The sequence below is a fragment of the Cyprinodon variegatus genome, unplaced genomic scaffold (assembly GCF_000732505.1).
Source record: "Cyprinodon variegatus isolate N-32 unplaced genomic scaffold, C_variegatus-1.0 Scaffold913, whole genome shotgun sequence".
Classification (NCBI taxonomy): domain Eukaryota; kingdom Metazoa; phylum Chordata; class Actinopteri; order Cyprinodontiformes; family Cyprinodontidae; genus Cyprinodon; species Cyprinodon variegatus.
In genome coordinates, this window is record NW_015151366.1 from 221869 (window position 1) to 239000 (window position 17132).

The 17132-nt window shown below is 36.3% G+C and overlaps 1 protein-coding gene across 1 annotated transcript; it reads right to left on the bottom strand.

Moving 5' to 3' along the window:
• Positions 1–7701: 7701 nt before the first annotated feature.
• Positions 7702–13284, bottom strand: LOC107099860 (transmembrane protein FAM155A-like). Its single transcript, XM_015398135.1, has 2 exons — positions 13113–13284; positions 7702–8789 (listed from the first exon to the last, which is right to left on the bottom strand). Exons 1-2 carry the CDS (start codon positions 13282–13284, stop codon positions 8488–8490), a joined length of 474 nt encoding a protein of 157 aa, XP_015253621.1. The 3' UTR covers positions 7702–8487.
• Between the last annotated feature and the right edge of the window lie 3848 nt (positions 13285–17132).

The window sequence follows — 17132 nt, forward strand, 5'->3', positions numbered from 1 at the left end:
CCTCAGGATTCCAAGCTCTATGCCCTGACCACTAGGCAGCCACTCCCCACTATCTGACAAAGTGTTCAATGATATCTTCCACTCAGTTTGTTTCCTCAAAACGGGCAGATCCAAGTATTCTAATCTTTATACCTTGGACCTTGCGCTGACATTTGACCCTGTCCTATATGACCACTTTTTAATAGCCTTCAGACTTCAGCTCCAAAATAACGATTCACCTAGATTATAACGTGATTATGCATAAATACATGTAAAGGAATATGTTCCCCTTTTTTCATCTCATCTGTATCAAAAAATGACATTGTATAGGGCAGCCATTCAAAATTTTCCCCTTCACAGATTGATGATTTTTGTTGACTGGGTTACTTTTTGACAAGTCCTCTTTACATCCTCTGCGCGGTGCATTAGGACAGTGTAAGACCCCTGAAAAAGAAAAGAATTTATTCATAAGGGGCTGACACCTTGATTTAATTTGGGCAAGGCAAGTTTATTTGTTTAGCACAATTCAATGCACAGGGAATTAAAAATGATTTGCACAAATTAAAAAGTTAAATAGAAGGGGAGTGAAAGCAGAATAGAAGCAAATAAAGTTAAAAGCAAGATGGACTGTTGGACGACAAACGTAAACAAATAATACCTCAATAAACAGTTAAACTTTTACAATTAAAGGTAGTTTTTATACAAATTAGTTTGTCTTAAAAGAATTCAGGCTTTCAGCACTTTTACATTCTTCTGGAAGTTTGCAGATAAGTGGAGCATGGGAACTAAATGCTGCTCTATCGTTAGTTCTAGTTCTGGATGCACAGAATAGGCTTTAACTAGAAGACCTGAGTGGTATGGTAGGTTGAAGGTGTTGAAAAACAGCTGTTATGTATTTATGTACTGATCTATTCAGTGACTTATAGACTAATGGAAGGATTTTTAAGTGTATCCTCTTAGCTACAGACAGTCATTGTAATGTCTTCAGAACCTGGCTGATGAGTTCTACTTTCTTTGTGCTAGTGAGAACACGGGCAGTAGTGTTTCCGATCAGCTGCAGTTGTCTGATTTGACTTGTTAGGCAAACCTAAGAAGAAACTTGTGCAGTAATCAATTCTACTAAAGATAAATACACGAATGAGTTTCTCTAGACCCTCCTTGGACATTAGTCCTTTAATCCTGGAGATGTTCTTCAGGTGACAAAACGCTGAGTTAGTAACTGCCTTCAAATGAAAAAAAGGGGGGAAAAAGTGGTTTCTAGCCGTATTACCTGAGGCTGTGTGCTAACTTTGGACCTTTCCTCCTTTGGTCTGAACTTAGTATCCCAGTATAGAGCTGCGTACTTAAAGAAGCATAATGCTGGGAAAGTGGAGAAAAAAGGGTGCTCTACACACCTAAAGAAATCCTATTTATTCTGGAAAACTGTCTGCTATTGTATAAAATAGCTGTTTGTAAAACAAGAGCAGTCTCTGTATCTTCAGGTCAACAAGTAGTTTTTGCAAAGGAAAATTGGTTGAGTAAAAAGCGAGCTTAAAGCTTTCTCAAGAAGAGCTGTATTCACTGAGTTGACAGAATGGTAATTTAAGTATGAGTTTTCTTAGCAAATTCTATACAAATTTGGAGCCTAAAGTTTTATCTGTTATACTGGTTCTTTCCTTCTCCTTTATGTATGATATACTGATGAAGATTTGAACAGAACTAGGGCGCAGTATTGGTGAAGCAGTAAAGTGTATAACCTTGGTCTTTATGCTGGTGAAGATTCTCAGTCATCCAGTTCATGGTCGTTCCAAAAGAGTTAAATAAGTTAAAAAACAAACTACTGGAATTTGTTTTTCAAGTTTGAAGACGTTTTGCTTCCCATCCAGGAAGTTCAACATGTTCTGGATTCGTATTGAGTTGAAGCTTTATAGAGTAGCCCAACAAAGTGTTGTTATCGCTTAGAAAACCTACAAATTGAACTGAAAGAATGGGTCCACCCCTTAGTAATGGGGAGTTATTGAGGTTGTTGTTGGCCTCCAATACCCGATACTGGCCTATGCCTCTGAAAGGAGAGTCGTAAGGGGCATTGTTGGCGTGGGTGACCAGGCCATATGTTTTGTGCCATTTCATAGCGATAAGAATTGAGATGATAATGGGAAAGAATGAACTCTATTGCTCCGTTGTGGGTTTTTGAGAGCTGGAACCTGAGGTCACCCACCCCCTTAGTCTTTATGTGGTTGTTGCAGGTTAAAGTCTCAGTACATTGACCTTTGCCATATGTGTTCCCTGTACCTCTCACACTGTTCCTGTCTGGCAGCTTATTTAAAAAAAACTCTCTAAGTGAAATTTGTTAGCTGTATCTCAGTCTTCACCTTGTATGTTTTATACAGTTCCAACCAAATTATTTAAGGAAGTACCTCTTCTGATTTCCATCCCAATTTAGATATGATTAATCTATCCCTAGTACATGGATATGTAACAAAGGTTTGAAATTAAAGCTTAAAAACCTTCTCTCGATTCAAATTATGTGATCAATTAAAGACTTGCACCTAATCTTTTTTTCCCATATAATATCAGTATTGGTTGCAAATCAAGTGTGTAAGCACCTACACCTTAATTAGCATTTTGAATAGTTTAATTTCTGGATGAGAGCCCATCATAGCACTGAAACAGCATTGGTTAAAGTCACGACTGATATTCTCATAGCCTCAGATAATGATCCCTATATACTCTTAAGAATTGATCCATTGTGCTGTAGGAATTAAGGGAACAGCACCAGAGAGGTTTAAATCCTATTTGTTAGTGTCGTTTTTTCATGTTAATTACCAGTGGAGTGCCCCGGGGAACACTGCTAGGGACAACTTTCATCACAATATACCATCTATAGATAGAATATTCAGACAGAATGGCATTAATTCAATTGTTCTGCTGATGATTTATCACAGAAATTATTTAAAGAATATGGCTTAATGTTCTTTTTGTGGGTCTGCTTCTGTTTCATTGAACTGCCATTCAGTCTTGCAGAAGGCCTGCTCACACTTAACTTGCTTCTACTGGAGGTTTCTTCCACTTAAAAGGGAGTTGTTCCTCTCCGTTACTGCTGCATGCAAGCTTGGTATAAGAGATAGCTGGGTATGAGTCAATGAAACAATGCAAACGGATGTCTACTGTCACATTGTGCTCATTCAGAAGGAGTGACTCCATCAAACTAAAACTTGATGACCATAGCTAAGTGCCTCATTTTTCAAATTGTGCATTGAACCTTGTGGTCCTGTGCTTTGCTGGTCAAAGCCTCCTCCGATCACTTCCTCATGATTCCTTCGAAAAAGTAGCTTGGTAATCTTAGAGCTTGCAGGGAATAATCATCATCAGTCTCCTGATTATCTCCTGATCAAGCCATACCGATAGAAACAAACCTGCCTCAGCTTTGTCCAAAGCAGAGAAGTCCTGAGATAATTCGGAATGAAAACATTCTTCCCTTCTGAAAGTCAGCTGAGCTGCGGCATGCCCGATTAATTTGGCTAAGAAATATGACCAGACCGCCTGCTTTTTTCCACTGTTGCAGACACTGTACTGCTGCCTTGCATCCTTTGAGCGTCAATCAAGCTGAGACTTTGTGTCCAGGAACTTAAGCCGAGAAACACACTGTCTGCCATGGATGAACGAAGAATCGCAGTGAAGACCCAACTTCCCCCTTGTCCCATTCCTCTAAACCTACAGTGGATGCTGTTTTGAATTAACAGCTTGATTACATAGAGATATTTCTTGTGAATGCAATTTTTAAACTAAATTTATCGACATTCAGGGGTTGGTTAACGCCCTTTCTTTAACTAGTTTAAATATCCACATTTACTTTTAAGCTGATTACAATGGTAAATCAATCAACTAAATTGTTATTTATTATCATTACAAGCTAGTGGTCATTAATTAAGGATTAATTCTATAAAAGGATAAAATGTTCATTAGAATTTCTAATTATAATTATCAATAATAGTCATAATCAAACAAGAATACTTTTATAACCTGCAAAAACAACGATTTGACTGCCAATTTTCCTAGTATCACTTTTCTCCTGAAAATTGACATCTCACAGAATATTTTATCACAAATAATTTTCCTTTACATTCACAATGACTTTTTTGGCTAATCTATCACAAAAACAAAGTTAAAATATATGAAGTGTTGGTTCTACCATTACAAAGTGAGTAAAAGACATTGGACTGGTTTCAATATACTTTAAGCAATGCATAAAATGTTTAACATGTAAAAGTTGCTTTATTAGATGTCTTATGAAACTGGAAAATGCAAAATACATTTTTTTGGTGAATGTATAATCATCAGACTAAAGTCATAACCTAAACTGGGTAATAGTGAAAGTTTGAAATTTTATCATTACTTCAGAAACAAAAGAGCTGGATTAAAAACCCCTTCAACTCAGTCTTTTTATTTACTTTATAAGAGTCGATAAAAATGTATTCTCATTTTTTTTTATAACACTATGAACACTTCTATTCCTTTTACTATTAAAGCACCTAATCCATAAGTACAACAAAGGTACACAGAATCATTATATTAGTATTTATTTTTATTTGAACACATTTTTCAATAATTGTAGCTGTAGTTTTCATACTCTTCAAAAAACATTACCTGTGATACTCTTTTATAAATCATTTCATCTCAAAGTTCTTTGTAAAAAAATTAAATAAGTTACTTGAACTAAAGCATCTATAATATTACAATATACTAGTAGTATAATAGTAATAATAATAGTAATCGTAATGGTACTTCTATATTCCTTTAAACCTTTTTCATTTGTAGTATAATAAACCTTTTGCATTCACATACACACATACATCTGCAGCCTTTTACAAAAAGGCTGTGATGCTAAGGGCAAAATCTGTTGGTCTAACTGTGCCACACTGTCTTGAGACATCAGTGATTTCAGACATTCAAATCAAATAAAAGACATAAAAGAGGGAAGAAACAGTGTGACATTAAATAAGAAAAGGAGAAACATACATTGATCAGCATACCAAGGAACATATTTACAACAACAACAAAAAAATGAGCTTCTGCATAGATCCAGGGGTAGAGAAAATAACTTTTGAACAGACAGAGAAAACTAATGATTTAATGAGAGCAACAGGCATTAATGGCCAATTTGTGCAGGAAGAAAGCACAAATGTTAACATGTTACAAAAGTTGACTGAGTCTAACCTACAGCTGCTACAGACCATTTCAAGGGATGAAGACTGATTCAATATGAGCCTACAATGTTTTCTACACTGTGTAATGCCGAACTATTTTGACATAATTAAGCATTAAGATTAAGGTATAATTGTTGTATGCACTGCAAACATGACCAAATATTGATCTAATGAATTCATGTAAACATGTGAATCCTCCATGTAAATGTCTGAATAAGTTGGGTTAAATGGCAACTGGTACACAACATTCATCCCCATGCAACCGTAGTGAAGATGCACAATGAAAACATGTCTTCTATGTCAATGTTTTGAACTATATTGAAATAAAAGCATGCTCATTAAATTTAAAAGTAAACTCATTTCCAAACATGGAGGTTTTTGAATGAATGGTGCTCAGGTTGAGCCATTTTTTCCACCCACTATGTTACCAATCTGGATGTACGGATATGTTAATGTTGTTTTAAATCAACTTTTCAACTTAACATTTAGATGTTACATTTCAAGTTAATTTCGGAAAGATTTGCTATTTTTTTTCAGACTTGGCAGAGGAAAGTGAAGGAAGAATATTTTTGTGTTCTGTATAACAATACAATAAACAATAATGTCAAATAGGATCGCCTAATGCAGGTGTAGGGCTGCGGTGCAATACAGAGTAATACTGTAGATCTCTGGAGTCTGAAGACAGCACCTGTAAAAGTGTAACCATCCAGTATGCCCATGCCATGATGTTTTGTAATCAGCTCAGAATGAAAAAATCATAATGTATAAATGTAAAAGTAAAAAAAAAAAATTAATATAAAAGAAGTATTTGGAAGTACACACACAGCAACACCTGAAGCACCCTTCTGCCCACACACTGATGGGTAATAGAAAATAATTTTCTCTCAGAACTAAACTATATTTGATTGCTGTATCTAACAGTTCTAATGCTCAAGTATGGACCTCCAGCAGCAGCGATAACATGAAAGAATGAATATCTCTCCATCAAGTGGTGGACTCCGGTATAGCAGCCTTTTTGACACTGAATGTAGACAACTTAAACCAGAATGGATACAGGAGGAGCTTTCTGTGCAAACAAGTATAGTGATGAGTTTTATGGCACAAGGTCTGAGCAGCAAATGCAAAGTTGATTTAGTCAATAAATACACCAAGATAGGTGGAATTAAAAGTTCCATATAACTGTTCTATAAACTGACGACATCAGATTCTGTATGGAACATCCATGTTGATAATTAACACACTAGAATGTAAAAATGTATTCGACCACATATCCTTGCTTTTAGCAGATACCTGATACCTTGCAACCATCCAAATCAAAGTAAAAAATAAAATAAACAAAACTAGGGAAACAAGTCAGCCCTTAAAGTCATATCATGTCTTTCTTATATCACAAAACCCTTGATTAATATATAAGTAAACTCAGTTGACTTTGAGTGCACAAACAGTGACATGCTAATTTTTCTGTTTGTTTCTGCGCTTGAATTCCAATTACAGTAACAAAAAAAGGCCCTTTGCTTTTAAGTTCAATGAATTTCTCTGTAAGAAAAGAAAAAACTGTCTTGAAACTGTTCTCACTATGGATGAAAATGTTTGTTATGTTAAGTAGTAATAAGCCCTTTACATAATGGAATTTGTAATGCTTTAAGTAATGAAATGCAAACATATTGAATGCTACAGGTTATGTTTTGGGATTAAATGTGGTTCTGAGAGTAAGGTAGCATCACCTTGAAGAGCCTCTGCATGCAATTGCACTGAGATAAACTAAAATTGTCTTTTTGTATGCGAGATTTAAAAGGCTACAGAGCATGACAGAAAGCAGAATTCAGCCAATATTAATAGAAGTTACAGTTTGAGTCATCTGTAATATGGTGAAGATTATATTGGGTCATTTTTGTCTTTAAATAAGATATAGGGGTTCAAATCTGAAATGTTTTAATTTCCTGTATTTTGTGTGCCAGGCTATTTAAAGCACAAATGTTAACACCCCCACCCACACCAAGTAAAAATGGAAGAAATTATCTCCATAACACATAGTGCTTCTAACTCCCGGTTTACTGGACATGCATATATCAGTAGAAAACTTGTTCCTGGGCTAAAATGACAAAAAAGGTTGTATTTAATCATCAAGACGTACCCACACTGGTTCTGGGTTTTAGGATTGATTGAATGACTAACCAAGCCGGATCTTACTTTAATTAGTTGTTGCTGGATCTCCAGTGTTTAGAGGACTGGGTGGTTTTTTTGTTTATCTATTTTCTTTTTAACAAAGTGTTGTTTGCCACCTTTACTACATGTTGAAAATAAAAAATACAATTGTATTATTTTTTTTTTTTAAAGCTTTTTTTTTACGGAATATAGTAAGGTTTTGGGATTTCACTACTAGTAAAATCAAATTATTCTTTCTCAAATTAAGGTTTAGAAAAAAGAACTATAGCTTAGTTTAAGTAAGGTTTTCCCAATCAAACTTGATTCTGTTGCATTTTATTAAATCGCAATAGGAAAAAAAATGGTTGGTTAAGGAAAAAAATTTAGAAAATATTAAAAAATTTCCTGAGCCCAAGTATTTACTTTAATTAAATCACGAAATGTATTTCGATACTATTCTGTTATTTTTTGATTATCTCTCAAATCAAATTAAAAATACCTATGAGCTGCTGTCAAATCGTTTTAAATGGAACTCAGAACCCCATAAAACCCAATGATCTTCAAACAGAAATATGGTCCACCTCCCACAGTGGTGCAGAGAAATTCTGCAGGGCTCTCCATGAAATCAGCATTTTAAATAAGCTTTTTGGCATAGCAACATGCACACATTCCATCTCTCTGTCACACACACACAAACACACACAAACCTGCTGCTAAGTATTTATCCCATTTTCTGTCTTAGAGGAACATATTTGTCCCTGAATGAGGGAACCAGTAAAGGAGAAATAAAGAAAATAAGATGATTGTGTTATTCTATAGTCAGCCATAGCAACAGAAACCAATAATCAGAACGCAGTGTAAAAAAGCTTTGTTAGAGAAACTCAGCCACAAGGAACAAAGGTTGTGGCATTGTCCCTTTTCCTATCTAAGGGATCACTTGAATCCCTTAGTGTATGGGAGTCTGTTTATTACATCACTTCTTTGTTTTGATTGATTGAAGCGTAACTCATTTCAAAGCATTCCCATATGTTTTTGTTTGTCATAAAGTGTTGCAGTATGTCTACAGGCACACAGCTCCAGCCGTACGCACCCACCATCACTGTATTTTTCAAGCTGGTTGCCATGGTGAGGAAATTCCTCCCCACCTTTCCAACCTCACATCCACTCGGCTGCTTGATCACTCCTCATTGGCGGGACTCTCCTCCAGAGGCGTGAAGGTGGGGAGACCCATTCCTGTTGCATTGTGTGATGCAGTGAGGCTGGCAACAGTGTGTAGGAGGACAAGGACCAGCAGGCAGAGTTTAAGCCGGCTGTTACACAGTCTGCAGGCTGCTGAAGAGCTAAGGGAGGTACGATGCTGGCATGGCGGATGAGTTCTTTTGAGGGTCCCTCTGGAACGGTTGTCCACTTTTGTATCCCACCGTACGTCGCAACACTCTGCATTTGGGTCAACACCTGATGGGTAGTCCTCCAGCAACCCTGCAGATATTTAAAGATGAAGGGTTGGTATGGGAAATATATTAGAATTTAAAAAGTATATTGTCATACAACAGGGTCTTCCTATCAGTACCTTTACCAAAGCAAATAAAGATATTGACAAATTTTGTTTGTTTGTTGTGGCTATTCTAAAAATGCTTTCCTAATATGAATAATGTAAAGAAGCTTAGCATTGGGAGGGTTTTCTGGGTTCTAACTAGTTTTTTAGTTTTTTTTTACAAATCAAATATCTCACTGTTTTGCATATACAAAGCTGATCTTCCTGTGCAAAGTCCCTGTTGGTAAGATGGACTTTGTTTTCTTTCTCACTGTTCATTTATGGGCTCTGTGTTAAGCATAATTTCTGGGCCTACCTCAGGTTGCAATGTGTTATTCTAATATATGTTGTCAGGAGTTATCAAAGGTAAACACTACTGTATAGTGTAGGTGTAAATCAGGTGTAAAAGTTCTATCATGGTACAGTATTGTATTGATTTGCATGGATCACAATATAATCTTTCTAGATATCACAAAGTCTTTCCTACTACAATTCTGATTCAGTTCAATTTACTATTTATTTTAAGTATATAAATGATGGTTGTGATTTCATATTCCCATCTAACATCATTGTTTGTGTCTATATCAAAACTCCCACTTTTGGATCAAAAACAAGGTTCTTATTAATAACAAATGAATAGAAATTGATCATCTATTCATATTCTGAAAAGCTAACCCCAGAGCTAGGTATCTTAAAGATGACAATGTGTTTTGACATACTTTTATTTTGTATCGATGTATTAGATCATCAATCCTTTAAAGCTGTTCTAAATAACTTTCAGTGTTGGTCAATTTTGGCTCATTCCAGTGGATAAAAGCTGTATTGCTTTGCCTGAAGGAAGACAACATTTCCCACGAGGACCAGCGGGTTAAAGACCATAGTGTGGTACAATCCTGATCTCCAGGTCACCTGCAGGTTGATTGAACTAAGTTTCTGTTTCCAGTAGCTGTTTGTAAGATGAATGGCGATAAGGGATGGATGGATGGATGGATGGATGGATGGATGGATGGATGGATGGATGGATGGATGGATGGTTCTCATTAAAATAGGGTGGAATGTTACCACTTTGCATATCTTATCCCTTGCCAACGCATTCTTTGATAATTACCTGTAGCAAACCCATTTTTTTTTAACCACACAATTTTGCACTCCCTGTAGGGATTTTTGAAATATAATGCCCTTTATGTACATAATTCCATTTCAATACAATCTGGCATACACACAGTCTTGGAAAAGATTATACTTTAATTTGCATGTCAATGTCTTGCCGATTCCCTTAAGATGCTTTCTGTTGTGTTTTTTAAATCCATCCTCATGTAGCAACTAATGCCAAGATTTTTAATTTTTGCTTGTAAAAGGGAAGCATGTTAAACCAGAACTAATTAATAAACTACACATGTTCTGTTTTGGGACAGATACAAATAAAATATATATTTTCTACATACATACATATATATATATATATATATATATATATATATATATATATATATATATATATATATATATAATTTTTTATTTTTTTCAAAAAAAGAATTGTGTGCATTTTCTAAAGTCTATACAGAACATAAAGTATACACACCAGCTCAAAATCCCAGAATCATCTACATATATACTTAAAATAATGTCTTTTAGCAAAATTAGGATAAAGAAATAGATCAAAAAAACTTAACCTTAAAATATGCTGTTCTAGTTGACCACCAGGGGGAAGCATATACTATGAATTACGAGCTTACAATGCCAATACAGTTTAAAAGAGGGTCATACATTTACATGACCATAGATATACAGTAGTATGGACTGCATTTAGAATGGATTTCTGTGTATGAGATGTTTAAAATGGAAATCTTTTCTTATTAATTTTTCTCCATTGTTACTACACAAGAAACCCTGCTTCCATTCACTGCACTTTCTGTTGCAGATTCCATATTCTCGATCCCTTGGATCAACACAGCAGGTATTATTTATTTTTTTATATGAATTTTGTTTTCAACATGATATGCAGCATATAAAATGTAACATATTCATGTTATCTGGATAAAAGTTAAGTACATATAGAAATTAAGGTGATAAATCCAAACTAATACGTTTTTTTATGCATTTCTTTTTTTTTTTTTTTTTACCTGCATCACTGTTTTTTTATGTACTTTAATGCTTTAGAGAACACAAAGTTGATTGTTTTCATTGTATCGGATATTGTAAGCATTAGCCATAGAATGACATCCTGTAACTGCAAACTTTATCAAGGAATGGGTGTCCCACTAATGTTGCTAGGTAGTCCTGAACTTATATTGGCCCTTAGAGCAAGGCATGTGAGCTGTCTGTGTAACCTATTCAATACTGTTTTTGATACGTTCACTGACTTCCTGAGGACCTTATGGGGACAAAAGGCTGGTTATTGGAGGACTTGGTGGACCCTCAGGTTTCTAAGACAAGGAGTAAATTTAGAGGTAATCTGTGACTTCACTTTGGGGTAAGATTAGGGTTAGGAATATACTGGTAATGGTTAGGGTAAATGTCAGAGTTAGGCCCAAATGCAATAGGTAAAATGAATTTAATTCAATGTAAAGTCTTAGTATTGATAGTAAAGCAAGCTTTGGTGGGTTTATGTGTGTTGGCTGTGATTCATAAGCTCCTGGATTTTTAGGGACAACTACCCATTAACTGGTGGTGTAATGATAAAACTGGCAATTCTTGTCAATCGTTCATTTCTTAAAGCAGGGGTGTTTAATTCTAACACCAGTGAATCTGCTCAGAGTCTGGATGCCGGAATTCTTTACAATTTTTTTTAGCCCCTGTCACACCTTGCTGATTTAGACAGCGTATGCCTGATGTACGAAAGATCTGGCTTATCCAACACTAGCATGCGTTGGATAAGTTATGGGTACGTTCTGTATAAGTTATGAGCACGCTGAAATACGTGAAATACATACAGTAATTTTGAGCATTCTCAAAATTTCCCGCATATGCGTGGGGCATAAGTTATAGGTAAGTTATCTGATCGTTGACATACTTTAAGTGTAAGATACTCATAAGTCGGGGTGTCTAGCTTATCCAAAACCTATGAGTAACTTGTGCAAAACTTATGCATAACTTATAAAGAACTTATCTCCAACATAATGGCGTATTGGCAGCATTTTGGTATAAAAGGGGGTTCACAGGAGGAAACCGTCTGTACTCCTCCAGACTTCAACCCCATCATAGGATGAGCGTGAAGGTGAGTGTGATGGATCCTCCCTTCGTTCACGCCAATCGCCTACAAACTTCCTAGCAGACACGATGCTGAATCAGCTGCGACTGCAAACCTTGTCTCTTTTTCTTTATTCTTTTTTTTTTTTTTTTTGAGGGCGTAAAAGAGCAGTCAGGTTAATACTGCGATCAAAGACATTTTATTTTATTTTCATTTTATATATCGCTGCTGCTCCTGATGCTCCCGATGCGCCTGAGGGGAGCAGCTTTCACTGATGCCTTGTAATGCCCTAAAAAATTATAGTTGTGCATCATTTTATGGACATTACACTACCGTGCTTTATGCATAACTTAGGCGATCTTTGGACCTACGCTGTGAAATCGTTATAAGTACACTATGTATATTCCCAAACTTAAAAAAATACATAGAAAGTTCAGGGTGTGCCAGCATTTTAGGAGATTCTTGGACGTCGAGCATATGCTGTCTAAAATGGCAAGGTGTGACAGGGCCCTTTGGTTAATTACCTGTTGTTGGTACTGTAATACTCAGAATCTATGGGCAAAGTTCCTGATAAAACACAACCTTGTTTTGCGCGATTGTTTTTTTTCACAAGTACTTCAATTTTCTGATGTCCAGCAAAAACAGTTTTATCAGATAACTTCGTAGTTGATTGATTCTTTGACTTTTTTTCTTCGGATCTAAGCTTTTCTCTCCTAACAATGTAACTTACAGTAATATTGACAGTGCAGGTTTAGCTGCTTTCTGTGAGATTGTATCGTCACATGTTCCATCGGATGTTAATTTCACTGTTTTCACAAAGGATAGTGCATAGGCTAAAAAAAAATATTTTTCTTTCATAAAATGTAACTACACACAATTTAGTGAAACTGTTCAAGACTTGTTTTTTGATAAGTCTTTTAATTTCAGCTAACATTGGGCTAGTAGTGTAGCAGACTGTGTTCCATAAAAAAGCAGGACCAAGACATGAGTAAAGACTGTAGATGTATGTTCCAGTTAAATTTAGAAAATGCAAGTCTTAGGGGACAATGAAATAAGGGAAGAGATTACTGAATTTTACCTGTACATACAAAACTTGGGCTGCCTCCATGAATGAGATCATCATTGTCAGGGAGGACAAAGGGGCAGCGCTGTTGAACCTCCAGGCAGTACTGGCCACAGGGGATTCGATTGGTGCAGTGTATCTGGGTGGTCTGGAAGTACTGAGAACACAGCCAGGACTTATAAACCATCTAGGTGGAAAACAGAGAGGTGAGAAGATATTGATGAGTTAGGAAATGCCTTTTTGGATGATATTCACACATACACACGCACACATCTTTAAAACCACAATCTTACACCATCATGACCTCTATAGCTATTGATTCACACAAGACTCTGCAGTTATCCTGTTGATCCTAATATCCACTGTTTAATGAGTTTGCTTGTTGCTGGGCAGTCATCAGTTTGTCAGTCAATATAAAGTATTATCCAACATCCTCTGTGAAACACAGTATCACTGAGCTGCACAAAGCAGATTTCAAAAGGTTAACATTTATCTTTAGGGGTGACACAATGTTCATCCTGAGGAAAAAGCTATATAAAAACACTTTTCATAAGATTCAAAAATAAGCAAGTAAACATATATTTTTATATTAACAATAACAACAAAGGGGAACCAGATAATGTTTTCAAATTATAGAGGAAACTTAACAGTTTCAGTCTCAGGCTGTGACTGACGGTCAGACCTCAAATCCTGGAGGAGCAATGTGATTTTTATCCTGGCCGTTAAACAATGATCCAGATTTCTACCTTTGGGAATTATTTATGGAAAAATATATAGTATATTTCTTCAGCCATTGTGTATGTGTTTTGTAGGTTTGGAAGGAGCCTATGATTCTGGCCATTAATGTATTTTGTGAAAAAGGTGCTTGTGAAGTATGTTGGTGGCTTCTAAGAGCTATCCAGACTAGTTTACATCCAAAACAAGAGCTTTGGCCTCATTCTTGGCACACAAGCAACCCTGATGGCAGTGTGTAATGGACTTCCATATTGGTTTTTGTAGAACTCCAGGAAAAGATCTCTAGGCACAGTTGTGTCTGGGTAATACACTTAAAATCCCATCTTAGCCTTTTTGCAGATAATGTGGTTATGTTGGCTCCTTCAAGCCATTACCTTAAACTAAAGAGATTCGCTGAAACTAGCAGGTTGGACAAGAGTCCGCTCCTCTGAGTCTGAAGCCGTGGTTATGGATAGGCAAGATGCAGAGTGCTGTATCTGGGTTGGTGTGTGCCTTTGTGTCTTGTTCACTGCTGATGATAGAATGGAACTCGAAATGGTGAGATTATGGCTTTGTTTGCAGTAATGCGGATGCTCCTTCAAATTTTTGAGGCAAAGAATAGACTTAACCAAATCGTAGAAATCTCCATCCACTGGTCCATGGAAGTCCTGACATTCATCTGGGGGCATTAAATATTAATCATGACCAAAATGAACTTCCTTCAGAGAGTAGGACCTCTCACCCTCACAGATGCAGTGAGGCGCACTGACATCCAGGGAAGCTCAAAGAATAGCTCCTCTTCCCTGCACTGAAGAGGCAGAAGAGGTGGTCTGATATGGTTGCCCTTTCAAGGTAGGTCCAACTGAAAGGAGCGCTTAATGAAAAATAAAATTCCCCTGGAGGGATTTAATGTCCTTCTATGATCCGTGAATGCTATCAAATCCCCAAGACTGAGCTAGAGTAGATAGACTGGTGTTATATAGTTTGTACTCTGATTTACATTGTGTCAGGAGAACAACTCAAGAAATTAGCTATTATGAAAGAGATTTTACAGATTGATTCCACAATCATTGTGGATATTTTCCTTAAATGCACTACAATAACTTGTGTATTAGGGATTTTTATGACCAGTTCTGTAGCAGTGTAGCCAGGCTCATAACTTGAAAAAAAAAATTCAACATCTTCTTGGGCTGTCTTAGTGTAGAGTTGTGACCCCTGAGTGGGAAAGTCAGTGATGGTAAGTGTGCACCATTTACCTATTGAACAGCCCTAAAAAAAAAGTAAAGAGAGTAGCTTAAGACCTTTACAGAATAAAGGTCAAGGACTCTTTCCATAATGTCAGCAAAAATAAATGACCCAAAAGGATTTGTCTTCTCAGAGAAATTACATTTTCCAGATGGGAAGTAACAAGGCTACAACCTAAGGTTATATATATGGAATTGCTCGAGCATGGTCCGAGCTGAATCAGTGGGAGGAAAGAATAATGCCCTCTTCCTGTTTTTTTTTTTTTTTTTATAAGCGGGCACTCCTATCCCTGTGTCCAAGGACAGGAGGGCACATCAATGTCCAGATTCTATATACCTCTGCATTATTCAGGTCATGCATCTGCTCCTGTAAGAATTTAAATGAAAGAAGTGGCTGCCTGTTGTCCACAGATAATCTTCTAGAAATCTTACTCCACCTTGAAAGGCTGCACCGAGACCTTCCCTAACAATGGGGATGCTCCCATGTGGCTTGTTTATTTGTACGGAGCTTCCATCCCAATAGTTTACATTAGTCTCTGTAATAATCTGGAAGTATTTTCAGATCTATTAAGAGTATGATGCTATGTGTTAATATGTTAATGCATTGTACTCATGTAATCATGATACCCTGTAATCATTGACGAGTGAGTGTGTGTTCATGACAAGGAAATATGAGTTTACCACATGTTTTAAAAATTATTGAATGCACAAATTGGCAAATAAGTTAGCAGGGAAAACTGCTTGCTATAGGCCTTATTTTCAAAAATTGGGTGGTTCCCTCATTGTGCGGTATTGTAAACTAAACAATTAACAATAATGTTTGACAAGTACTTGTAGGCCTGTCAGGAGAGCTGGCATCTGCTTCGAATCATCATTCAAAATCATTTGCCAGCTTGACAAACATTTTACTATTATTGTGAGACAGAGGTCCTGATCTGATTCAGAAAAAGGGGCAACAAATTATATGTGCATTTTTTAAACGGGAAATAACTGGGTGTGTTGCAGGTAATTTACAAAGACTGCAGCCCAAATATAAAGACAAGCAAAGTATAGCAAGCAAATCTTTAAGTGCCATGAACAAAAATAACTGAAATGAAAAAGAAGACACTTAACATCATAACACAAGTCAGTTGTCCCCCTGAACCCCGTGTCTCCTTTGTGGCAACATTGACTGCAGGAAGTTTTGGGAGTGAGTTTTCACCTGACTTTCAGAAGTACTAAAAAAGATGCATAAACTGGTGACAGAGTTGAGATGAGATCTGGAAAATCACTTTGAACATGTTAAATGTTTACATTTGCATATGCTCACTCGTGAATTTATGCAGTTTTGTCATTAGAATATGACCTGCATGTGCAAAAGCACACATGAAAAAAAAAAAAAAACGTTTTTTGCACATGCTGTCTGCTACATTGGAAATGCTAAACACTTTGCACCTTCTTTGAAGATCCCCTCTGTGCATACAAACATATTTGCATATGTTTTACGACCTACAAACCGTCTAAACATCAGGCCCTGTAAGTATAGGACAGAAAACAATTACAATCACATTTTATTATATTTAAATGTAGATTAAGTTTAGCTTGTAGATCTGAAACACATTCTGAGGCAACACAGCCCAACACAGCATGAGTTACACACCTTCAGGACCTTCAAAAAGAAGATGCCCATACCAAAAAATTAGTCAAATGGACACTGTAAGTATAATTCCTCTGTTAACTGTTCCAAACAATTTAATTTCATAAAACCTCTAACTTTTGCACAATTAGCTTGTCATACCACAGTAAATGGCGAGTTTACAAAGATGATCAATAGCTTTGATATCAAAATATATTAAAACCAGACTTGGACTTGTCTTAGGCAACTTTTATTGTTATTTTGTATACACAGAGTGCAAACAAAACGAAATTTTGTTTTGTACAGCCTTCAAAATATTTCCATTCCATAAAGTGCCACTGTAATCAAATACACCAGTGTGGGAGAAAAGACATGGTGCAAAAACGCACTGATATGGAAGTTCAGAGAATTAAATATATATGGGGCAAATATACAGTATTTTGGTTTGATGTTATCAGTGTA